The 26,797-nt window shown below is 49.4% G+C and overlaps 1 protein-coding gene across 4 annotated transcripts in view; it reads right to left on the minus strand.

Annotated features, from left to right (window-relative positions):
* SCARB1 (scavenger receptor class B, member 1) overlaps nt 1-26,797 on the minus strand; it is a 210,589-nt gene that overhangs the window by 163,619 nt on the left and 20,173 nt on the right. For all 4 annotated transcript variants that reach the window (XR_550609.1, XR_550610.1, XM_008574287.1 and 1 more), the window contains exons 2-3: nt 5,820-5,977; nt 2,695-2,836 (exon numbers count right to left, since the gene is read on the minus strand). Coding sequence is in view for 2 of the 4 variants with exons in the window: in XM_008574287.1 (XP_008572509.1) it covers nt 2,695-2,836; nt 5,820-5,977 (300 nt within the window). In the remaining 2 variants the exon portion in view is untranslated. The remainder of the gene's footprint in view (nt 1-2,694; nt 2,837-5,819; nt 5,978-26,797) is intronic.

A 26,797-nucleotide genomic window follows, 5' to 3' on the forward strand; every position in this document is an offset into this window, starting at 1 on the left:
AGGTTGCAGAGAAAAAGGAACTCTCATACATTGCTGGTGGGACTGCAAAATGGTGCAGCCTCTATGGAAAATGGTATGGAGGTTCCTCAAACAATTGCAGATAGATCTACCATATAACCCAGCTATCCCACTGCTGGGGATATATCCAGAGGAATGGAAACCATCAAGTCAAAGGTATACCTGTTCTCCAGTGTTCATTACAGCACTATTTACAATAGCCAAGAGTTGGAACCAGCCCAAATGTCCATCATCAGATGAGTGGATACAGAAACTGTGGTATATCTACACAATGGAATACTACTCTGCTATAAAAAAGAATGAAATACTGCCATTCGTAACAACATGGATGGACCTAGAGAGAATTATATTAAGTGAAACAAGTCAGGCACAGAACGAGAAATATCACATGGTCTCACTTATTTGTGGGAGCTAAAAATAAATAAATAAATGCACAAATAAACTGGGGGGGGGGAGGGAAGAAGACACAACAATCACAATTCCTTGAAGTTGACACAACAAGGAACAGATAGGAGGTTGTTGGGAGGGAGGGGGGAGCGGGAGGAGGGAGGGAGGTTTTGGTGATGGGCCACAAAAATCAACTACATTGTATATTGACAAAATAAAATACATTTTTTTTAAAAAAAGAAAAGAAACCTGCCTCCCTCTGGCTACAGTGCTTGGTTTGGGAATGTGGATGTGGCCCAGTCAGAGACAAGGAGCCACGAGGAGACATTCTGCTGGGGCTAGAGGAAAGAGAGTGCAGGTCCCCCCACTGGCCATGTGACCCTGGGGTGTACAAGCCTATAGACACCTTGAAGGGCAGGCCTGCCAGAGAATAAAGCCTGCACAAATCCCAGCAAAACTGTTTGCACCTGGATTGAGCCATACCTGAAACTAGCACAACCCTACCCTTTCAGTAACAGGAGCCCATAAATTCCCTTTTGGCATGAGGCACTTTGGAGCACATTTTACTCCCATTTGCGACAAAAAGAGAGCCTTAATGGTGACTCTACTCTACTTTCTTATCATCTCCTTCCTATCTAAACATCAAGAGCCCCAGACATCTCTTCCACCCAGTACCTAGGTGCTTATAGTCAATTTTTGTCAATTTGGAATTTGTCAATTTTTGCTTTCTTCTGGAGATACCGTCTTCACTCTCAGTTTATTTTCTTGAAGGCACATCATCTAAAAGCCAATCTCCACCTCTAGAAATGTGAACACATCTAGCATTTCCTGAAACATGGGTCATAGCAGTCTGGTTCCGTGGGAACTTACCAGGGACTCCTTCATTCTCTAATAATTTCTTAAAGGTAATATACACACAGTTTTAAAAACTCACAAAAGGATGTAAGTCCCTCTCCCATCCCTGGCTCTCGTCTCCCCATTCTCCTCCCTGAGGCAGCCCGCTGCTGCTGCTGCTGCTGCTGCTGCTGCTGCTGCTGCTGCAGGTTCTTGGGTGTCCTTCCGAACATAATCTACACCAAGGTCAGCAAACTCCGGCCCACGGCCAAAACCGGCCCAGAGCCTGTTTTGTACAGCCCATGAGCTAAGAATGTTTTTAACATTTTCAAATGGTTGGGGAAAAAAATCAAAAAAAGAATATTCCAAGAAACTTGAGAGATACACAAAATTCACATTTCGGCATCCACAAAGTTAGTTTTATAGCAACAAGCCACACCCATTCCTTCTCATTACTGTCCTTGGCTGCTTCTGAGCTACAATGGCAGAGTTGAGCGGCTGCCAAGGAGACCCTTTTTAGGGCCCATTAGGCCTCAAAGCCTGAAACATTTACTATCTGGCCCTAGAAAGGCTACTGGCAAGGCAAGCCCTCAGCTGGAGTCTGGAAATTTGGATTTCGGGAAGGTTCCCTTCATCCCTTGATAACAGCAGCTCACTGTGCCCAGGCTGTTTTTGCAAATAATGTAGTTTATGTCAAACACCTGCTTTCCTCTGGGCTTCTGGGATTTTGCTAGGTGCCAAGCAGAGGCTGCCTACGTGACCAGCTCCCAGTGAAAACCCTGAACCCTGAGTCTCTAGCAGACTTCCCTGGTAGACAACATTTCACACGCAACGCATTCACACAGCTCATTGTTGGGGGAATTAAGCATGTCCTGTGGGATTCCATGGGGGAAGGACTCTGGAAGCTTGAGCCTGGTGTCCCTTGGACTTCACCCATGTGCCTTTTCCCTTTGCTGATTGTGCTCTGTGTCCTTTTCCTGTAATAAATCACAGCCGTGGGTACGACTTTATGCTGAGTCCTGTGAATCAGTAAACCAGGGGGTGTTCCTGGGAACGCCACACACATGACAAGCTCAGGAAACACAAATCAAATAACTATAACTATGACTGTCACCCACAGAGCAGAGGTCTTGCCCACACCCTCCCCCAAATGCCACAGACCAGAGACTATCAGTGCCCATTCAGTCCCCCACAAGGTACCTCCCTTTGGAGAGTTCAGAGTTGCAGACGGAATAGAAAAGAAAATGACCCTGGCCAGTACTTGCAAGCCAGAGACAGGTGGGCCAGCCCAGGAAACTCAGAATTCAGGGGGGGCAGTTGAGACAGCACAGGGCCAAGAGCACCCACTGTGGGGGAGGATCACCAAGCTCTGCCCACCTCAGGGAACTGCCTCGTGCAAGGGGCAGGTGGGAAGAGAAAGGGAACCCCTCGAGGGACAAGGGCAGGCAGCCTCACCAAGACCATGATGTTGGGTATGACGATGTAGTCGCTCTCCAAGCCACCAGACTTGTCGGGCTGGAAATGGAAGCTGCGGTACTCAAGGAAGGACACCGTGTCATTGTCGTTGAAGGTGATGTTGCTCTTGTGCCTGAACTCCCTGTAGGGGGAAGCCGCTGGATCAGCTGGCCCCACCTGAGTGGGGACACTCCCAGCAACTCACCTGCAGCACCCACCGGGAGGCTGTGGGGCCCTGGAATGTCCATATACATCTCCTACCTGATAGTGCCAAAGCCAGGCGTGACCACCTCCCCAAGTCTGTTCCCCAGAGCACCCCAAATCCTGACACCTCCCTCTCCCCCTCACCAAGCTGCGGAGACCACACCAGCCTACTCCTGCATGTCCCTGCTCCTTCAAGGGAGGCAGTGGAGCACGGTAGGTAGTAAGGAACATGCCAGAGGGCCAGGGCTGGAATCCTGTCTCCATCACTCTCTACCTGTGCCTCAGTTTTCCTATCTATAAAATGGGAGTCATAACAAGATCTCCTCTGTAGAGTTGCTGTGAAGATTAAATGAGTTAATACACATAAAGCAATTAAAACAATCACCTGATGCAAAGGAAACACTATACAGATATTAGCAGCTATTATTATTGTTATTGTTTTCATTATTATCTCTTGCCTCTTCAATCCATCCTCCACAAAGCATCTAGAAGAATCTTTCAAAAGTGGAAATCGGATCGTGTCATTCTCTTGGCCACAACCCCCAGTGGAGCTCCTCATGTGGCCTCCGAGGCCCTCCCCCAGCTGGCCCAGCCCAATCCTCAGGCCTGGTCGTTCCCACTCCCCCCCACCATGACACTCCAGCCACAAAGGCTGCCTTTCCCTGCCTCAGCCTTTGCATATGCTCTGTCTGGGACCTTCCTTCCCCCAGCGCCTTCTTCTCACCATTCAGATCCAGTAAGTGTCCCCTTTGCAGAGGTCCTCCCTGACCCTCCAGTTAGTCCAAGCCCTGCTGACACCTTCCCTCCAGCACTCTCCAGCATGTCTCCGTTTTGTTTTCATCACACTTACTGCTGCCTGATTTCGCTACTTGCCAGCTTATTTGCCCTTTCCCCATTAGAACATCAGCTCTGTGAGGCAGGGTCTCATCTGTCTGGGTTGGGAGCAGGAGGCACTCAATAAATGCTTACAGAATGAAGGAATAACTATAGGCACTGGCAAGCCAGGCTGGGCTCCAACTCAGAAGCCTTTCCACAGCAGAGCTCAGCTGGGATCCTGGTTTCATGAAGTTGCTCGGCCCAGGAGGGCAGAATGGTCAGAATCGGATTTTGTATTCCAACAGTCCCTCGGAAAACTACTTCTGTTAATTTGACGCATCTGGTACCACCTGCAGATTTGCGTTCTCCCAAAGAAAATGATTCAACAAAGAGCAGCAGGAGGGTACAGTTATCCCCATTTTACACACAGGGAAATCAAGGCATAGGGAAAGAAAGCCCATTGCCCATGAGCAGAGAGCTGGTGAGTGGCGAAGCCACATTTTAAATCCGGGCAGTCACTCTCCAGAATCCAAAGTCTCAACGACTAGAGCACCAGACTGGGAGAAACATGTGACCTCAAGCAAGCCCCTCCACCTCTAGGGGCCTCAGTTTCCTCATCTGTAAAATGCAGTGATAACCCTCCGTACCTCAGAGGGTTGTTGCAGAGAGTGCTCTAGAAACCCTAACGCTGGCAGCAATGCTCCCAGGCCCTGTGGCTCTGGGCCCAAGTGGGATTCTTAACCTAGGCTGGCCTCCTCACTGCTACCTAGTTTCACCATGCCCCTGCCTCAGTGCCTTTGCACTATGGGTTCGCTTGCCTGGGACACTCTTGCCCCAGCCCTGCATGGCTCCCTTCCCTCCTCCAGGTCTCTGCTCACCAGTCACCTTCTCAGAGAGGCCCACCCTGGTCTTCTTACCAAAGGCTTAAACACTCTCCACCCTCCCTAGTCCCTCCCCTGCTTTATCACTCTCTTCTTAGCACTCGATGCTGACTTATGGTTTTACTTATTTATCTTCCTCCAACTTCCCTGACTCCACTACAAGCACCCTGGGGCGGGCACCCGCCCATCATGTCCACTGCTGGTTCCCATGTGCCCAGAACAGCAGCTGACTCCTACTAGGTGCTCAACAAACATTTACTGAATAAATGAGTGAATGAATGAATGAGCCCACAAATCCATACAGCTGACTCTAATGTTTCCGGCTCCACAATGTTTCAGGTGCATTTGTTGAGTTTTCATCCTAGGTTTCCCAGAACCAAACTGTGCATCTCAAACAGCCAGAACGTTCTCTGCCCACTCCATCCCCAGGAGATCCAGGGCGGGGTCACTCACCCCTCAGAAGGGGCACCCCTGGCTCCACCAGGCACAGTTCGAGGTCCAAAGGCTCAGACAGAGCAGGCAGCCAGTCCTGAGGTCCAGCCCGCCCTACCGGCCACCTCCATGTGACAGGGGCAAGTCAGTTCATCTCTCTGAGCCCCGATTCCTCTACCTACAAAAGGGAACGATAATGCAGAGGGGGAGGGGTGCTACAGCAACTCCATGAGATAAAAAGTGCAGTAAGAAGGCATGTGCACTTGGGGCATGCTTCACCGCGCCCTGGCACATTGTCTTAATCACTCTGAGCGTATCCTTATCTCGTGCAAGTGTCTGACAACCCGACAAAGTAGCTGCTATGTCGTCATTGCCCCCAGTCGGCAAGTGGACAAACTGAGGCTCAGAGGGGTGAAGTCACTCCCCCGAGGCCACAGCCAGGTAAGGCAAGGCCAGAAAGCAAAGGCACAATGCCAGGCATGTGGCCAGCATGGTTGTGCTCACCCGCCCAATCCTCTGTTCTGGACAGGGCTGGGGAGTAGGTCCCTGCTCTTGGTCCTGGTAGAGAACGGCCCTGGGAATGTGTGAGAGAGGGGGACACACACAACACCTCCACTCAGATCCACATCCCTCGTGCCTCACTGTTCCATAAAGAACATCCCCAGCACCATCACGCCCCTCTTCTGCACCTGGCCTGCTTCTGGAACAGTCTCGGGCTCAGCACAGCAGCCCCACCCTGTCCACTCTGAGACCCCTCCCCCACCTGGCCCCAGCCAGCCCCTCCAGTCTCACCTGTACACGTAGGGCCCACGCTCCTGCACTTGTGGCTTCTCACCCTTCAGGATCTCGTTGGGGTTGAGGACATCAAAGAAGTAGACGGAGAAGTAGAAGGGGATGGGGAGCTCCTTCCACATGTTGAAGGACAGGCTACTGGGGTCGATGCGCACATTCTGCAGGGAGATGAGACAAACGGGCCCATGAGAAGGGTGGAGGGGGCCCCACCACACGGCTGTGGAACAGCTCTCCCAAGCCAGCCTGCACTGCTGGACCCCACAGGCACGAAGGGGAAGGGGCTCCTCAGGTGCGGGCTCTGGGGACAGGAGGTGGAGGAAAAGCCCTTCATACACACAGCTCTAGTACCTGGAGTTTATAAAATTAAATAGTTAAATATTCATGCTGTTATTTTTTAAACTGTGTTTTAATAATAATAGCCAACACCAGTGAATGGAGTGTGGCAAATGGGATCCCCTCATTCCCTCTAAAGGAGGTGGCTGCTGCTGAGTGGCAGCATATGGCACCACGTAGGAATGTGAGCTCCATGGGGCCAAATGTACCATCCATCCATTCATTCATTCATTCATTCAACAAGCATGTAAGAGCACCTACTATGTGCCAGGTGCTGTTCTAAGAGCTGGGTGAACAAGACAGACCAATCCCCAACTATGTGGGGCTTTGACTGTAGCAGGGGAAAGGCAGGTGTTAAACAATGAGGGTGCAATCGGTGCCATGTGACAGAGTGCAGAGAAAGCAAACAGGGATGGTGAAGAGAACTGAATTTTAGACAGAGTCACCAGGTAAGTGAGATATAAAAAATGCAAACAGAAGCCAAATCCAAAATAGAAACTGCAGGCAGTGAAAGAGGGAAGCACGTGAATTTGGGAGGTGGAGGGGGACTCCACACAGTAGCAACAGCCCATGCAAAGGTCCTGAGGCAGCGAGGTGTTTAAAGAGAGTTTGAGGGCCATAGGGAGGCCAGTGTGGCTAGAGCTGAGCATGCCAGGGGCAAAGGCAGAAGGAGATGAGAAGAGAGATGTTTCCCAGCCAGAAATTCAGAAATTTATATGAAACATTTGATTTATAAAGCTTGGCAAAAACTTAATTTTCTTGAAAGGTTGAAGGAAACAGGTTTGAAGTCCACTAGGCCTCTGACTGCTGCTTTGCTTCTCCAGATCTGCAATTCCCTAACCCCAGTGTCCCAGAGGAGTCCCCCAGTCCACCCCAATCCTCACTCCCAACTCAGCCTGGCCACATCACTGGCCCCACACATCCCCTCACAGCCCAGAGGGGTGGAGTGACCCAGTCCATCAGACATCTGATGTCATAAAGCGAGGTGGCATTGGTGGCTTGCATCACCCTCCCCCTTCTCTCAAACATGGCCTTCCAGGACAAGGACAGCTATCCCCCACCCTCACACCCCCATCCCAAACAGCCAGAATCAATACACAGAGCTGGATCCAGAGAGACCCCACCCTCTCGGTTAGCCCAACCCCTTCACCGGGCCCTGCCCACAGCTCACAGGTGCCAGCTCACAGAAGCCGGTCACCCAGGCCTTCTGCCTGTCCTAGCCTTCCATCTGAACTGACCTTCAACAGCCTCAAGGCCTGTGCATTGCGTGTCCCTCTGCCAGGGACAGGCCCTACACCACTGGGGACCCTATTCGGCACAGGCCAGCCCCTTTGCACACTCAGTGGCCATCACATCCCTGATGCCACATCCTCCAAGAGGCTTCCCAGGCTTCTCTAAGACACCCAGCACCACCCAACAGAGGGCACTCTGCAGCTATATTTTCTTTACAGCACTAACAAGGGCCCGAAATGGTCTTCATTATTAGGCATGACCTCCCCCTACCAAAATGTCAGCTCCATGAGGGTGGGGATCTGCAGTCTTGTCCACTGCTAAATCCTAGTGCCAGGGACAGAGCTAGGCAGGGGGAGATTTTGAATGAATGAATGATGAACCTCTCCCTTCACTCTCCCTCCCAGGAGTTTAGACTCAACGCAGCTCCAGGGAGGGAGACTCCAGAGTCATAGGGAGGCCTCAGTGCAAATCCATCACTTACTCACTTGCCGTGTGACCCTGGGCCCAGTTCCTCCCCTCTCTGAACATCAGCCCCCTCACCTGAGCATTGGGAATGATCATATCTACCTTGGAAGGGGCTTGCAAGAAGGATGAGCACACCTGTGTCTACCAAACGCTATGCCCCCAGGAGGGGACCAGCCCCCTTAGAGCTCCCCGCACAAGCCAGCTGCCTCCAGAAGAGGGGAGGGGCCATGGCGTCCAGTCCAGCCTCACTGCGTCCACACCGTCTGTCCATAAGGGCTCAGCTCAGAGCCAACAGTACAGAGGAAAACCTACGCACACATCTTTCCCTCCCTCAGTCAGGCCCCAGGACTCAGACCTCCTGGGTAAACTGAGTCCAAGAGATGCTTAGTGACATGAGGGCTGGGTTCAAATCCTGCCCCGTCCCTACCAGCTCTGTGATGTGAGCAACTCCCTAATCTCCTGGGCCTTCCCCAGCCTGGCTTCTGCTGGTGCTCTGCCAGTAGAAAACACAACATCAATACCCAGTACCCTGAAAAATGTGCTATAAGGGTAGACCACAAGTTATGTGTCCTTACCACCAAAGAAAGGGGAAGGGGGCACAGGAAAGTTTTCGATATGGTGGTGAATTCTGGAGTTCCAGCCCATCTATCCGGCACTTGCCCAGGGAATCTCCAGTGACCCAGATCTGCCCCTTCAGACTGGATGATCATGGTGAAGTCACTGACCTTCTCTGAGCCTCAGTTTCCTTATCTCTACAATGGGCATAAGGATAGCATCCACCTCATTGGCTGTCAAAGATTTAAATGAGTTCATGTAGGGAAAGTGCTTAGAAGAGGGTCTGTTGGACTCCAAGGCATCCAAACGGTCAGCCACATAATCACCTGACATGGCATGACCCTTCCTCCTCTGCCCCACCCCCACCCCTGGTGGCAGAACAAGACTTTGACCCGCTTTTGATCAGCAGGACAACTTTCTTTCAGTTACACCAGACCAGAGGCATCTGGACCAGGCAGCTGATTAGATAACAGCTCTGGTGAAGCTCATACCCTTTTGCCTAACATAGCTGATTCTGTGATCCTGTCCCTATCCCTACCCCCAAGGTCAAAGATCATAGCCCTGGAACACAAAGTTGGGAGACAGTGCCAAGGTGAGCCCTTGTTGGATGCCACCCCCTCCCATCCAGGCAAATGGACCCTTTGAACCCATTCTTGGGCAGTCAGGAAGATTGCCTGGAGGAGGGGACCTCTGAGCTGGGTATTAAAAAATAAAAAAGAAAAGGGGCTGGGGAAGGAGTTCCAGGCAGAGGACACAGCCTACGCAAAGGCTAGGAAGTCTTTAACATCATGGCTTGCCTGAATGTCCACCAATAACAAATATGTTTTTTATTTAGGGCCAACCCATGGCTCACTTGGGAGAGTGTGGTGCTGATAACACCAAGGCCACAGGTTCAGATCCCATATAGGGATGGCCGGTTAGCTCACTTGGGAGAGCGTGGTGCTAACAACACCAAGTCAAGGGTTAAGATCCCCTTACTGGTCATCTTTAAAAAAAAAAAAAAATATATATATATATATATATGTTTTTAAAGGAATGCTGTATGTAACAACCTGAATACCCATCAACAGATAAACTGCCATGCATCCATGCTCTGCAGTAAAAAGGAACCAGCTACTGATAAATACCTCACATGGATGAATCTCAAAAGCATTACCCTCAGTTAAAAAAAAAAAAAAAGCCAGACACAAAAAGCTATACATTATATGATTTCATTTATATGACATTCTGGAAAAGAGAAAACTGGGAGCAAGGAAACCAGATCAGTGGCTGCCAGGGGCTGGGGGTGGAAGTAGGGGACCAACTGCAAACCAGCACAAGAAAGCGGGTTTAGCCTGATAAAAATGTCTCATATCTTGATCTTAGTTGCCACACAAGTGAGGTGTATACATTTGATAAAACTCATCAAATTGTAAACTTAAAAAGGATGAAAGTTATGGATGAGTGTTATAAACCAATCTTAAAAACATGCTAATATTTTTAACAGTTTAATGATTCATATATATCATACAATTCACCATTTAAAGTATACAATTCAAAAATTTTTAGTATGTTTACAAAGTTGTGTAATCATCACCATGACCTAGTTCCAGAACATTTTCATCACCCTAAGCAAAACCTCATACCCATTAGCAGTCGCCCCCCACTCTTGAAAACATGATGCTAAGTGAAAGAAGCCGGACACAAAAGGCCACACATTGCATGATTCCACTTATGTGAAATGTCCAGAACAGGCAAATTCATAGAAACAGAAAGCAGACTGGTAGATGCCAAGGGTGGGGGTGAGGGGAGGATGGGGAGTGACTGCTTAATGGGTACAAGGCTTCTATTTGGGGTGACGAAAACATTCTGGAACTAGATAGTAGTGATGGTTCCACAACATTGTGACTGCACTAAATGCCACTAAATTATAGACCTTTAAATGGTTAAAATGATGAATTTTATGTTAACTGAAACTTAACCACAATTTTTAAAAGATTAACTACACATTAAAATGAGATATCATTTCCCAACACATGGGCAAAAATCAAGACACCCCAGAAAACCAAGTGCAGGCAAAGATGTTTGGAAATGGGGATGACCGTGCACTGCTGAGTAAGCTGGTTGGAGAGTGGTGGGCACTTCCTAACCAGGTCAGAACGTGGCCAAGGCCCTGATGGCTCTGTGGGTCCCCTGAGGCACCAACACTACCTGCCACCCTAGGGCCTTTACCTGCATACCTACCAGAAGCGGCTGGAAAGAGTACTCACTTCAGACATAATGCAATTATGTTAGGACTCTGATATTCTATCCTATTCCATTCTGTTTTTAAAATGCTGGTCTCCACATACCTCAATTATTTCACCACCCACCTATCGGATCATATCTCAGTTTAAAAACTGCCCTAGAGAAATTCTCATGTGTGTGCAAGAGGGCTGCAAAAGAACTGTCGAACCTCGAAAAAGAACAGAGGGCCCAGCAGGTGCCCAGTCAAAGATAAACTGGGCCTCGGTGCACAGGACAGCAGACAAAATGAATGAACTAGAGCTACATGGATAAGTTTCCAAGACAGAACCTTGACAGAAAGACCAATACTGCATGATCTCACTTTTAGATTCAAGGACTCTGAAAGAGACAAACACACAGAAGCAGCCAATGGTGGTTACTGGGGCAAGGTGGCACGGGAAATGGGGAGGTGTCGGACAGTGGGTACAAAGCCACAGTTGTGTGGGATGAGTAGGTCTAGAGACCCAATGTCTCTACAGCATAGGACTGTAGTTAATAATCTTGTATTATACACTGGAAGTTTGCTAACAGAGTAGATTTCAGGGGTTCTCACCACACAAAAAAAGAAAGTTAACTACATGAGAAGATGGTAACACTTCACTACACACATGTATCAAAACATCGTGTTGGGGCCGGCCCCGTGGCACACTCGGGAGAGTGCGGCGCTGGGAGCGCAGCGACGCTCCCGCCCCAGGTTCGGATCCTATATAGGGATGGCCGGTGCACTCACTGGCTGAGCGCGGTGCGGGCGACGCCACACCAAGGGTTGCGATCCCCATACCAGTCACGAAAAAGACAAATAAAAAAAAAAAAAAAAAAAGAAATAGGCTTATTGGGGAGGGCTGGTGGAATCACGGCCTGGCAGGAGACAACGGTGCAGTGGGCTGAATGCAGCTCATGCTCCTTGGAAGCAGACACAGGAAGTGACAAGTTGCTCAGGGAAGCGAGAGAAGTCTTTGAAGACTGACATGCGGGCATTGGAATTGGGTCTTATGAAAGTGTAGGAGTTGCCCATGCCTTTATCTTTGCTGTTCCATCTGCCAAGAAACCATTCCCTCAGCAATTCCTGTAGCTGGTTCATTTCAGGTATCACCTCCTCAAACCCAAGTGTCCATCATGGATGAATGGATGAACAAAATGTGTATATAACATTTTTTTAAAAAAAGAATCTTCAGTGAAAAAAAGGGCAAGCTGCAGAAAGATACAGTTGATAATGGCCTCTTAATATGAAATTCTCAAACACAAAATACTACTCTATATTCCCTCTGAAGACTAACTCATGTGGAAATGTAGAAAAACATGCAGGGAAATAAGACCCACTAACCTGGAAACAACAGGAGAGGGCAGGAGGGGAGGGACACGGGTAAGGCTTTAGCTGTCTTTGTATCATTTTACTTCTTGAAAATAAAATTAACATGAAAGTTGTCATTTTAACATTGGCCTGCAAGCCCTTCCACCCAGTCTGGCCCCTGGCCCCTCTTTGGCCCCACATCTTGCCATTGTCCCCGTCACTCACTCAGCCCAGGCCCACCAGCCTCCTTGCTGTCTCTCGTATCTGCAGGTTCACTCCTGCCCCTGGGCCTTTGCACCTGCTATTCCCTCTGCCTTCGGTGTTCTTCTCAAGGTAGCCACGTGGTCATATCCCTCACCCTCTTAGATCTTTGCTCACATGCCCTCTTCCAGGAAGGCCCACCCTACCCACCCTGAAAATTCCTGAACTCCCTTACCGGCTCTGTTTTTTTCCATGCTATTTGTGGCCTTCCGATGTATACTATAATTAACTTATTATTCTATTGTTTGTCTGTATCCCCTGCTAGACCATAAACCCTCAAGGGCAAGATCCTCATCTGCTTTGTTCACTGATATGTCCCCAGGGCCTAGAATGGTGCTCAGCACCTGGCAGGAGCTCAATAAATATGTGCCGAGTGAATGAGCAAAAGTGAGATTTGCAATAATATTATTAATGTGGAAATGTCAAGGGGGTGGATTCTCCTCGGTATATGCTTTAAATAGCGTGTCGTTAAGAATGAATGTTTTTAAATATACAGAGAGTATGGCCTGTCTGGGGCCCAGCTTGGGCTGGGGCAACAGCTTGTCAGTGTGTGATAGACAAGATGAAAATTTCATATACATCAATTCTTAGCTATTACTCTATTTTTCAATTAAGTAAATCTTTAAAATTATAATAAAAAATTCTGGCTTAGCAAGCTAAACTCAGAGCCAGGCTGCAGCTTCAGGCTGCAGGTAAATGGACTCCAAGGCTCAGGCTGCTGTCCCTCACCAGGGTGGTCGCCACAGGCCTCCACGAGGAGCACCAGACCCTGACCAAGGAAGGGCACAGCAGGGTTCCCAGGGTCTGGAGGACCCAGGCCCAGCCTTGTGCTTCACAGAAAGGACTTGGGGGAGGCAGGAGAGAAGCCAGGCCTCATGGCCATCCTTCCAAAACACTCAAGCCAGCCGGCCAGGCCTGGGGCACACACTGGGATAAGCTTTGAGCAGAGACTGGAACAGGGCCCACAACTCCAGGGCTTTTACCCTCTCTTTTGACTGCCAGCAGCCAGAGTGCAGAACCTCAGCTCAGAGAGGGCTGAAAAGCATCTCTCCTCAGGTCCCCATACCCCCGCTAAAACCATGCACCAGGAAGCCTGGCCTCACCCACCTCCCAAGCACTCAGTCGTCTGTACTAGTCTAGGGCTGCTGCAACAAAGTCACACGAACCAACAGAAGTGTATTCTCACAGCTGTAGCAGCCACGAGTGTGAAATCCAGGTGTGCGCAGGGCCCTGCTCCCTTCAGAGGCTCTTGGGATGGTCCTGCCCTGCCTCCTGCAGCTTCCAGTGGCTCTGGCAGACTTGGCAGCCCTTGGCTTGTAGCCACATCATCCCAATCTCAGTCTTCATTGTCACATTGCCTTCCTCTCTGTGTGTCCTTTTCTGTGTCTTACAAGAACACTCCCACTGAACACAGGGCCCATCTGACCCCTTCCTTACTTATATCTGCAAAGACCCTACTTCCAAATAAGGTCACATTCACAGGTAATGGGGGTTAAGACTTGGATACGTCTTGGGGGGGGGGCACTATTCAACCCACTACAGGGGCTAAAGCCAGACAAAACCAAGCAGCCAGGATGACTATCATGATCCCCCAACTGGCTGGGTTAGCATCCTGGCTGTGGGGAGCCACACCTCACTCCCCAGAAGCTGAGCAATGAGTCCACACCCGCCCGAACCCGCGATGCCGCCCAGGTGCCCTGTGAGACAGATGGCAGGGAGCAACCTCCAGGCTTCCAGACAATCATGGAAGGATGCACCGCACACCCCCATCACTCATTCGTATCCCAATACTTTCTGGGCCTATGCTGGGTGCCCGGCTGCATCTTAGGTGCAGGGATATCACAAAGAACAAATCAGCAAGGTCCCTGAGGTGGGGGACAGATGATCACCAGGTACACAAATCCACACAGGAAAGAACTTCAGGCCCTGAGGCATGTTAGGCAAAAATAAAGCCAGGTGGACAGTGACAGGGCCTTTATGGGAGCCAGGGCACCAGTATACACTGAGACGGGTTGCAGTACAGAACACACACTGGATTTCAAAGGTTTCGTGAAAAAAAAAAGCAAATGAATGCAAAATATCTCACTCATAATACTTTAATATTGATCACATGCTGAGCCGATGATATTTTAAACATATTGGGTTAAATAAAATATACTGCTAACATAAATTTTACCTATTTCTTTTTGATTTTCTGTAACGGGGCTGCTAGAAAATTTCAAATCACATGTGCAGTTTGCAGTGGTGGTTTGATTTATATTGGTATAAATATATTTTTTTTAAAAAGCGCTGGTGTAGACGAATCTGATTCGAGAAACACCTCCATTGCTTCCAAAACCGTGTGGCCTCAGGCAAGAGGCATCCCTCCTGGTGCCTCAGTTTTCTCATCTGCAAAACAGGAGTGGTAACAGCCCCTACTTTCAAGTCTGTGATGAGGCTTAGAGACAGGCACGGCAAGTGCACACAGCAGGTGCTGATGTGAGGCAGCTGTAATTATCACTGGGTTCCTACCACCTTTGAGTATGAATTTCTCTACTCAGTAGTCAAGGCCCCGCCTCAACTCTCCAAACTAAATGCCTCACATTCTCCACCTCAGGGCCAGCCCCAGGAGGTGGATCAGCTCACTGTCTCCTACACATCCTGCCACCCGTAGCATGTGCTCCCAGGATGCCCCTGACTTCCAAACCTAAAATCCCACTTATCCAGGTGCCACCTCCTCCAGGAAGCCTATGTGACTACCTCGGTCTGAAATGAGCCCACTTTGATCTAATTAGGATCCTGGTTCATTCACTGCCCAATCACCACCCCATGCTAGATGCTTTGCTAGACACAAAGATGAATAATATGGGACCCCAGCCCCTGAGGGGACAAGTGGGGAACAGGGGAATCCTAGGGACCTGGACCACCAGGTAACAAAACACTTCCACCTACTTTACCTCATTAAATTCTCTATGGTCCATTTCACAGATGCAGACACTGAGGCTCCGAGGGCAAATACCTCCCCAGGGTCACAGGTGCAGGGAGAGACTGAGCCCCAGGTTATGTATCCACTCTGTGCCCCCACCATTCTCTCCTAGGCTTTCCCCACTGGGCTCTGATGCTCCGGAGCTTCACAAATTAATCATTAACTTGACCTAGCCATTGAATTGCAAAACCTGATTCCTCCTCCATTAATAACAGAAAACAGGCTCCAGGAGAAAGAACACACCCCTGAGCAAATGAGCCAAGAACCCGATTCACCCATATAAGGCCCAGTTCTTTTTTTTCTTTTTTTTTTTTTTGTGACTGGTAAGGGGACCATAACCCTTGGCTTGGGGTCGCCCGCACCGCACTCAGCCAGTGAGCGCATCGGCCATCCCTATATAGGATCCGAACCCGCGGCCTCGGCGCTCCCAGCGCCGCACTCTCCCAAGTGATCCACAGGGTCAGCCCAGGCCCAGTTCTAGGACAGGACGAGACCTTGCCCACTCTGGACCAGCCAGTCAGTCTCTTAGGACACCTTGAATTCAAGGGCCCCAGGTGTCCACGTCCCCATGGGACCTATGAACACAGGAATGACTGCAACATAGGCTGATCCCATCTGGGACTTGAGAACACCAATCCTTGGTTAAGGTTCCAACTTCTTTTGATTTTAAAGGGCTAAGGCAAGAATTTTTTTAAAGGTTTTTTTTTTTTTTATATAGGGAACCCATGCACGTTGCTAAGACAACAGGGTAAATTGCTTGAGCTAAGTTGAGTCATTCTTGACTCTTCCATTTCCCTCCCACCCAACACCCATCCATCCGCAAGTCTTGGCTGCTCTCCCTCCAAAACATACCTTGAATCCATCCACTTTTCTCCAATTCCATCCTGACCCCATCATCACTTTCTTGGACTAGTGCAGTAGTCTCTTCACTGTTTTCTTGCTTGTGCTGTTGCCCCCTAGTCTATTCTCCCGACAAAATCAGAGTTAGCCTTTTAAGATTTACATCAGATCATGTTATTTTTCTGCTCAAACCCCTCCCATGGCTCCCTATGTATCTCAGAATAGAACCCGGTTTTCTGACAGTGACTGATGAGGCCTTGCACAATCTACCACCCTGCAGCCGCTCCAACCTCATCTCGCTTTCCTATCTGTCTTGCTCGCTCGGCTCCAGCCATACCAGCCTTACTGTGTGCCTGAGCCACCAGGCAAGTTTCTGCCATAGGGCCTTTGCACTGACTATTTGCTCCTCCAGGAGCAACCTTCCCCCACCCCCCCAGTGTCCACATATGTGACCCCTTCACTTCCCAAGTCTAATCAGCTTCCCAATGAAAACTTCCCTGAATGCTTTTCATTCCTTCAACAATATTATTGAGCTCCCACTATACAACAGGCTGTTCTAGGCCTGAGGACTACAAGTGTGAACAAAATGGACAAAAAGACTATTCTTTCTAAAGTAGCCCTTGTCCTGTCACGTTCTATCCATGACCATTTTCTCTTCCTCATGTTATCAATACCAGAATTTTCTATGTATTTGTTGACAAGTCCCCCCTTTCTGCTGTGTGGAATTCAGTCATGATGGATGGAGCTTCAGCAGCCACTTTGGATCAGGAGGCAGACTTGAGAATGAAAGCCACACACAAAGGATGGCAGAACAGGAAGATAGGAGATGGGTCCCCATGACTTCCCAGAGCCACCCCATCAGCCATGGGCAGCCTAGTCATCAAAGAAGTGTCCATTAAACTCACAATGAGATCCCATACCATATACCAGAATGGCTAAAATGAAAAAGACTAACAATAACAAGTGTTGACGAGGATGTGGAGCACCCAGAGTGCTCACACATTGTGGTGAAAGTGAACACTGGTACAATCACTATAGAAAACACTTTTCTCACTGATGGAGTTTGGATGTGTTGTCCCCTCCAAAACCCATGTGAAAATTTGATCTCCAATGTGGCAGTCAGTGTTGGAAACTCATTGAGTCATGGGGGTGGATCCCTCATGAATGGATTAATGTTCTCCCTGGGGGAGGGGGGATTAATGAGTGAGTTCTCACTCTATTAGTTCCCACGAGAGTTTGTTGCTTGAAAAGACCCTGGCACCTCCTCTCTCTCTCTCTCTCTCTCTCTCTCGCTTCCTTTCGCCATGTGATCTGCTTGTACCCACCAGCTGCCTGCCACTTTCCACCATGAGTAGAAGCAGCCTGAGGCCCATGCCAGATGCAGCTATCCCAGAATGGTAAGCCAAATAAACCTCTTTTCCTTACAAATTACCCAGTCTCAGGTATTCCTGTTATAGCAACACAAAACGGACTAAAACAGGAAAATTGGTACCGAGGAGTGGGGTGTTGCTATACAGATACCTGAAAATGTGGACAGCAAAGGCCATGCGGATGAGGTCTCAGATAGAAATGAGGGACTTATTGGGAATTGGACAAAAGATAATCCTTGCTACGCCATAGCAAGGAATCTGCCTGCATTGTGTCCATGCTCTTGGACTTTGTGGAAGTTAGAACTTAAGAGTTGTGAACCAGAGCATTTGGCCAAAGAAATTTCTAAGCAGCAAAGCATTCAGGACGCTGCATGGCTACTTCTAACAGCCTACTCTGAGTTATGGCAGCGAAGGCATGATGTAAAGCCAGAATTTAAAAGGGAAGCAGAGCGTAAAGATTTGGAAACTTTGCAGCCTGGCCATGCGGTAAAGAAGCAGAAAGCCGGAGAACAATGCATGGGTGAAGCAGGTAAACTGGTTGCTAAAGACATTATCTTGGCAGTGAGGCAGCCAGATGCTAATAGTGGAGAAAATGAGAGGAAAGCCCTGAAGGCATTTGAGAAGTCTGGAAGGGTGCCCCACCCATCACAGGCCCTGAGGCCTAGAAGGACTGAGTTATCCTGGAGGACAGACCTGGGGCACAGCTGCCCTAGGGATCCTGCTCCCTGCATCCCAGATGCTCTGGCTGGAGCAGCCCCAAGTGTGGTTCGTGCAGCAACCCTGGAAAGTAGAGGCCTGAAACCTCAGTGGCATCCACGTTGTGTTAAGTCTGCAGGCCAGCAGGACATGAGAGCAGTGGAGGCCTCCAAAACTCATGTGGAAATTTGATCCCCAATGTGGCAGTGCTGGAAAGTGATTGAGTCATGGGGGCGGATCCCTCATGAATGGATTAATGCTCTCCCTGGGGGAGGGGGGATTAACGGTAAGTTTTCGCTCTCTTAGTTCCCACGAGAGCTCATTGCTTAAAAAGACCCTGGCACCTCCCCTCTGTCTCTCTCTCTTGCTTCCTGTCGCCAGGAAGCGAGATCTGCTTGTATCCACTGGCTGCCTGCCACTTTCCACCATGAGCAGAAGCAGCCTGAGGCCCATGCCAGATACAGCTGTCCCAGAATCGTAAGCCAAATAAACCCATTTTCCTTATAAATTACCCAGTCTCAGGTATTTCTGCTATAGCAACACAAAACTGACTAAAACACTCACTAAAGCTGACCAAACCTTTACCCCACGATGCAGCAATCCCACTCCTAGTACTCATCCCAGAGGAGTGAAAGCGTATGCCCACACGAAGACTGTTCATAGCAGATTTACTCATAATAGCCCCAAACTGGAAACAACACAAGCAAGTGAAGGGACGGCAAACGGTGGCACATTCACACAATGGAATGCCACCCAGCAACAAAAGGGAACAACTGTGACACACACAATGACAGGCTTAATGTTAAGCAAGCGCAGCTTAACACACAGGAGAACATGCAGCGGGCATCCATTTATGTGACATTCTGCCAAACAGGCAAAACTAATCCATGGGGATAGAGACGGGGACAGAGGTTCCTCAGGAGTGGATGCTGACAGCCAGGGGTGCAAGAGAACCTTCTGCTTATGATCCAGGTGATTGTTCCAGTGTGCACAACTAAGTACAAATTCACCAACCTCCACATCTAAAAGTGTGCACTTTCGTCGATGCATGTTACACTCCAGCTTTAAAAGTTAGAGCAAAAGATTCTTAACATGGAAGTGGGTGCTCTTCAGAAGTCCAGCACACCCTCAAGTGGCGCTTCTTTTTTTTTTTTCTTTTTTTCGTGACCAGTAACGGGATCGCAACCCTCGGTGTTGCGCCCGTACCACGACCAGCAAAGGGATCACAACCCTCGGTGTCGCGCCCGCACTGCGCTCAACCAGTGAGCAGACCGGTCTCTATATGGGATCCGAACCCTCAGCGGGAGCACCGCTGCGCTCCCAAGCGTCACACTCTACCGAGTGCACCACCGGGCCGGCCTCAAGTGGCGCTTCTAACAGGAGAGCACCTGCAGCCCACAAAAACCTCACAGACATCCTGGTGTCCCATCAGATCTGACTTCTGAACCTCTGCACCTGCTCCCTGGAGAAGGAGACTGCTGGGGGACCACAGGATGGAGATGAGAGTCCTGGAACCCCCTCCCTAAAAGCAAAGGGACTCTGGCCACTCCCTTTCTCCTTCCCCACACCCAGGATGCTTAATCACCCTGATATATTTCAGCCTGACCTGCCTTAAGAGAAACATGAGGCAGGGAAGACCTGCCTCAGCAGGACACACTCCGGGTGGCTGCTGTAAGTGGCACAGCAGGCGTCCTTTGTTCTCGCAGCTGGGATCTGGAAAGCAAGCCCTTTCAGGCTGTAGACACGCAGCTGCCCCCTCCTGACAGCTACGACTGCTAGACAGTAACTGAATTACGCCCTGAAAAGGGCTCAGCCAGCTTCATCCTCATCCACGATGGATGAAAAATGCCATGAGCTACCTGCTGATCCACACCAAGCGGTGTGAGGGCCCTGGCAGGCCAGCTGTTCCCTCTCCTGGGCAGCAGTACAACCAGAGCTCTTGCCAAAAGCAAGTCTAAAGCCAGGAGGTTGGGGCCGGCCCGGTGGTGCACTGGATAGTGCGCCGCTTGGGAAGCGCGGTGGCGCTCCCGCCCGAGGGTTCGGATCCCACATACGGACCGGTTCCCGCTCACTGGCTGAGCGAGGTGCGGGAGCAACGCCGAGGGTTGCGATCCCGTTGCCGGTCCCCGGTCCGGTACGGGGGCAACACTGAGGGTTGTGATCCGTTGCCGGACACGGAAAAAGACAAAAGACAAAAATAAATAAATAAATAAATAAAGCCAGCAGGTTGCCAGGGGATAGGCAGGGGGAGAACAGGAGCCACCAGAGGTCAGAGCAACTTGAGGGTCCTTAGTTCTGCTGGGACCAGGACACAGAGTTGCCACCAATTCCTGTCCTTGGTGCTGATCACAGAGCCACAGCTCCCAAAAGGGATCCAACAGCAAGGGGCTCCCTCAGCTCCCCAAAAGGATCCAACAGCAAGGGGCTGAGAGCCCAGGCAGAGGCCCCAGGGAATTTCTCAATGTTTGAGCGGGTCCACCCTTTCAAAACTCATCACTGTGCTCCGGAATTATTATAATAGTGTTGTGGTCATGGCTGGGGGGTTTCTTCTGTTCTGTGGTGGTGGTGGTGGTGCTTAGCATGGACCTGTTGGAACAGCGGTTCTCAAAGTGTGGTCCCTGGATGAGCAGTATCAACATCCCCTGGGAACTTGATGGGAACATGGATGCTCAGGCCCCATCTGAAGCCAGCTGACTCAGAAACCAAACCCCAAGGGTGGGGCTGGGCAATCTGTGTTTCTACAAGCCTCCAGGAGATTCTGATGCACAATAAAGTTGAACAATGACTGTTAGAGATGTTTACAGCTACAATGATGTGGGACACATGCTCCAACACAATTCAGAAGAGGGGAAAGGTAGGGAGGAAGGACAGATGGAACTGTCTTCTGAGCAGGTGAGAGAGCACACAGCAACCATACTGTTCTCTCTATCTTTATGTTTGACATTTTTCATAATAACAAGGTTTTAAAAATCACTTAAAATTTTTTATATCCCTCCCACCCCATGGCAGGGGGAGGGGTAGACACAGACTGGGTCTTCTGTCTTCCTGAGACAAACTTCACAAACTGTCTGCCCATGGGCCAGATTTGGCCAATAGATGAGTTTTGGATCACATGGTATTTCAAAGTATTTTAATTTGTTGACAATACCTTAAAACTGACAGCTAAATTCCAGATTTCTGGCTTCTTTTGAAAAACTGGAAGATGTACCAGCATTGGGCCTGCATCTCCACATGGCCACAGCCTGCTGGTGCTGAGAGGCAGCTGCTGCTTGGATGGGGTGTGTTCTCTAGCTTGCCACAGACCTCACCACTCCCTATCGCCTCACACCAGGCTGCTTCACTCATTTTTCCTGCACAGCCCTTACAAGTATCTGAGTTTGCAATCCCTATCCTACAGTAACACAGGATGAAAACACAGCACTCATTCATTCATTCATTCATTCCAAGCCTGCCTGAGCATCTAGTATGCTCAAAGTTGGTACTTAGTTCTATAGGGGCAAAGTTAACCAAACAGGATTCTTGCCCCCAGGGAACTGAGCAGAAAGTGGGGAAGAGGACATGTAATCCATAAATATCTCAGATACACAATAGGAAGAGCTCAGAGACATCAAACATATTTATTGACAGGCCTTGGGGAGAACCAGGGCACTCATACACCATTGGCAGGAGAGTCGATTGGTGCAACCTCTTTGTAGAAGTGTTGGGCAAGATCTGCCAACCTAGGACATGTACGTACCCTACAACCCAATAACCCATTCTCAGGTATTACTCAAGAGAAATGAAAACACATGTCCACACAAAGATTTGTACATGAATGCTTTCAGCAGCTTTATTCACGATAGCCCCAACTGGAAACCACTGAAACAAGCAACCAGGACACGCGCTGTAGTCTAGTTACACAATGGAACACTACACTGCAATGACAAAGAACAGCCAGCCACAATGCAAATGAATCTCAAAACCTCGTGTTGAGCTTAAAGAAGCAAGAAGCAAGCGTACCTGCCATGTGGTTCCATTCGAGAAAGTACAAAAACTAGGTGCAAAAGCATGGAGTAGTTTAGGTAAAGCTAATCTATGCTATAAGATGTCAGGGGAGTGGTTACCCTTGGGGGTGAGGTGGTGACATAGAGAACACAGGGAATTCTGGGGAGATGTTTCTTGATCTGGGTGCTATTTGTCAAAACTCTGCATGCCTGATACATAGCAGGCTAATGATGACAACGGCTAGCATTTACTGAGTGCCAGGCCATGTGCTGAACAAGCATTTGACGTGCATGTGACTGACAGTGGGTGCTACCCACCCAAAGACTCCCTCTATCCCTAACCCACTAAAAGAACCCTGACTTGGTTCAAGTATTAGGTAGAAAGCCCTAAATCTTAGAGAAAAGTGGGCCTAGACTCTAGTCATGAACCTGTTCTAGCCAATGAGAAGGAAAGGCAAAGTCTGCTGGAAGCTTCTAGGGAAAAAATTTCCTTTTCCAATAAAAGAGGAAGACCTGAGCAGAGCCCTCCCATTGCACTATCCCTCCCTCCTGGCTTTGAATAATATTGTGTGACAGTGTGATGTCTGGCACTGTGGCAGCCATGAGACCAAGAGGGCAAGGCCAAGAGAGTCGCAGATACCAACCCAGTGCCCTGATGTTGATGAAATGCTGAACAAGTCTGGAAACACCTGTCACTGCCCATCTCATTAAGCATGATGATAAACGTCCACGGTTTACAAGCCACTTGGAGGCAGGTCTTACATTGCTTGCTGCCCAAAGCAACCCATCTGAAACAATGCATTCTTGCATTTAAACCTAATAATTCGTCTATGAGGTAGGTACTGTTATTGGCTCCATGTTATAGACAAGGAAAGTGAGGTACAGAGAAATTAAACCACTTGCTTGCCCAAGAGCACAAACCCAGCAGTGGCAGAGGGTCTTGAACTTGGGTCTGACCCCAAAGCCTTGCTCTCATCACTGTGTTCTGCTGCCTCAGTAAAGGCTCACCACGGGCGTGAAGGAGTAAAGATCTCATATAAGTGAGGAGACTGATGGAAGGCACACACAGTCCTGATCCCCGGCCCCCAAGGCAAACCAAGCACAATCGCACCCTCCACTCCCCAAATCAGGACCCTGCCCTGGTCCCCAATTACACCACCATGACAGGAAGTCCAGGCCACCCACCTGTACGAGCTCTTTTTGGCAAGCACAGTCTCCACCAGGGCTGATCCCAGCCCCACTTCTGCTACATAAATCAGGCAGAGAATAACCGTTCTTTTAAACTCCTTAACTCCATCACTCCAAGTAACAAAGCTGGTTGTTCCCAGGCAAGAACATTATCCCTCTCTACTTTTAGAAAGGCTTCAGCAAACTATGGCCGGTGGGCCAAGTCCAGCCTGACATCTGTTCCTACTCACCCCAGGAGCTAAGATAGTTTCACTTTTTTTCTTTCTTTTTGGCAGCTGTCCAGCACAGGGATCGAACCCTGGATCTTGGAGTTATCAACACCATACTCTAACCAACTGAGCTCATCAGCCAGCCCCATACTTTTACATTTTTAAATGGTGAAAAAAATTGAAAGAAAAACACCATCTTGTCACATATGAAAATCATACAAATTTGACACTTGTCCATAATTAAAGCTGTGTGGGCACACAGCCACACCAACCCGTGTATGGGATCACCCAGGACAGTTTTTGCATGACAGCAGCAGAGCCAAGTAGTTGAGACACAACCCATACAGCCCACAAAGCTGAAAATATTTACCACCTGTCCCCTTACAGACAAAGTTTGCCAACCCCTGTCCTGGACCATTCAGAAATTCCAGAAGGGCTGTCCCCTGCCACACCAGCTTCGTGTATGAGACCGGATTGTGGACATCAGGGAGAGGGAAAGTGACAGAGACCTGGTTCTGGTCTCACTCACTCAGCTCCTGCCCAGCTTGGTCCCCTGATATGCCCCAGGGGGGTGTGAATCCCTTCCACCCCAGCAGCAATACAGAGAGAATGAAATGACTGAGGATGTGGGTCTGCTCTGAGATGGCCCGCAGGAGGCAAACATGCCTCGGAGGATGATTGCTGAATGAGCCTTCCTTGGCTTGCCACTGGCCCCAGTTCAAGAACGCATTGTGAAGCTTGCCAAGGTCTTGTAGTATGGGGCAACTGTGGTCTGGGCCTGGAGGAATCAGAAGCTCAGGGCTGCCTCCTTCAAAGGCTAAGTCTTTTGCAAGAGGCTCAAGTGGGTGGAATTTGACCATGGCCAATGGGCTGAGCCATCTGGTCTACAGCAGCCCATCCCATGCCATCTGGAGCGGCTGATACCAATTCTTCCTTCAGGTTAAACCCTAGCACAATTTTGTTTAAATTTGAATTGTGGTAAAATACGCATAACATAAAATTTGCCATCTTAACCATTTTTAAGTTGTACAATTCAGTGGCATTAAGTACATTCACAAAGTTGTCACAGAACTCTTTTCATCTTGCCAAACTGAAACCCTATACCCATTCAACAATAATGCCCCATTCCCCTCCCCCAACCCCTGGCAACCACCCTCTACCTTCTGTCTCTAGGGATTTGACCACTTTCGGTAGCTCATATAAACGCAATCATACATTATCTGTCCTTTTGTGACAGGCTTATTTCACTTAGCACAATGTCCTCAAGGTTTATCCATGTTGGAGCATGTGTCAGAATCTCCTTTCTTTTTAAGCCTGAATCATCTTTCATTGTATGTATAGACCACGTTTTGTTTACCCAGTCATCAGTCAATGGACACTCAGATTGCTTCCACGTTTTGGCTACTGTGAATAATGCTGCTATAACATAGGTGTACAAGTATCTCTTTGGGTCCCTGTTTTAATTTCTTTTGGTTACATACCCAGAAGTGGAACTGCTGCTGCATTATATGGTAATTCTATGTTTAATCTTTTGATGAGCCTCCATGGAGGCTGCACATTTTATATTCCCACCAACAGTGCACGTGGGTTCCAAACATCTTCGCCAACACTTGTCACTTTCTGTGTTTTTACAGGGGCCATCCTAAAAGGTATGCGGTGGCATCTCATTGATCTTCGGTTCCCTAATGATGAGTGAGTGATGTTGAGCATCTTTTCACGTGCTTGTTGGTCAGCCTATCGACCCCTCCTTGGAGAAACTCTCCTGACTGCTCCATCCAAAGGAGCCCCCTCCCCACCAGTCACTCGATGTCACCTCGCCTGCCTGTTCCCTTCACAGCTCTTCCCATAACCCAAACTCCTTGAGTGTGTGTGTGTTCGTTGGCTTGTCCACGGTGCATCCTACTAGAATGCAGCAGCCTGAGCAGGACCTGGTCTCCCTTGACCATGGCTGTGGCTCGGGCGCCTGGGACACAATCCACACACAGTAAACGTGTGCTGAAGGAATGAGCAACCCCCCCCATGTGGCCTTCAGGGGTCCCTCCTTCTCACAACACCCAGCCCCCTTCCTGTCTGCCCAATGTGGCTGGTTCATAAACAGCTGCCCAGAGGCAATTGTCCTCTGGGGTTCATCCCATCTGTAAAATGGGGATTGCAAATATACCAGAACAGCTGGTGATAAATGCAAAGCACCAAGGTCACTCTTGGCCTGGGCAGGAAGGTACCCTGTCTGTGCTGGCTACTGGCCCCAAGCATTCACCTGTCCAGGTGAAACAGACACCTTAGGCTTCAGCGCCTTGCCTGCCAGGGCTCAGCCAGCCCCCACACTGTGAGAGGCCCAGGAAAGTGGGGAATGCAGCAGAACGCAAGGCTGACATGGCTATCGTGTCACCATGGCTGAAAGGGTTCAAGGAACCCCCCCCCCCCCAGCGCTGAAGGAAATCTCATGTCTCAGCTGGACTCTGTCCCTGGCCCCAGCATGCCTGGCCTCGTCCCCTTGCCCTCCCCCCACCGAGGACATAGACATCTTTGCTGCACTTATCTGCACTCCCAGGCCACACATCACAACTGTCAGGGCCAGAGGGAGCGTGGAGGTCAGCCACGTCAATCCCAGTGTCTTGCAGGAGGGGACAGCAAGAGCCGGGTTGCCCGCCCATGGCCACGGCCACAGCTCCCGCCAGCATGGCCTGCCCACCACTCCCCAGTCAGGCTGGGTTTATCCCCTGCTTTTCAAGGTTCCCAGACCCACCCTTCATCACCACCCCCATCATCATCCCCACAGCTAATGCCCACACCACTCACTGAATCCTCACCCCGTCTCAACGAATTAGACACTAACGCCATCCCAGTGACAGATGAGAAAACCAAGGCTCGAGAAGGTTAGGGCACTGCCCGAGGCCAGGGCATATTGTAAAGTCGACACTAAAATCGTCCCACCTTACAGATGGGGAAACTGAGGCTCAAGGAGGCTAGGTCAGTGCCTGAGACAACAGCTAGAATTTGGGCCTGTTTTCTTAATCCTCACTCTACACTGCTACATATATTGAGAGAATAATTACAACAATAAATGGTATTCTTTCATACTTTACATTATTACCTCAATTGGCAAGATAGAGCAGCTGCAGTGACACATGAGGAAACTGAGGCAGGAAGTTTACAGCAGGTCTAAGGCTGTAAGCAGCCTCAGAACCCTACAGGGCTACTGGCAGCCCAGATTTCCTCTGGGAACTTCTCATGACACAGGACTACAGACGGCCTTCATGAACTGACTCTTAATTTATACAAAAAAGCCTGGTAATTAATGTCATCAATGCCAGCCTGACACAG

Source organism: Galeopterus variegatus, unplaced genomic scaffold (genome assembly GCF_000696425.1).
Source record: "Galeopterus variegatus unplaced genomic scaffold, G_variegatus-3.0.2 Scaffold1028, whole genome shotgun sequence".
In the NCBI taxonomy this organism is placed as follows: Eukaryota; Metazoa; Chordata; class Mammalia; order Dermoptera; family Cynocephalidae; genus Galeopterus; species Galeopterus variegatus.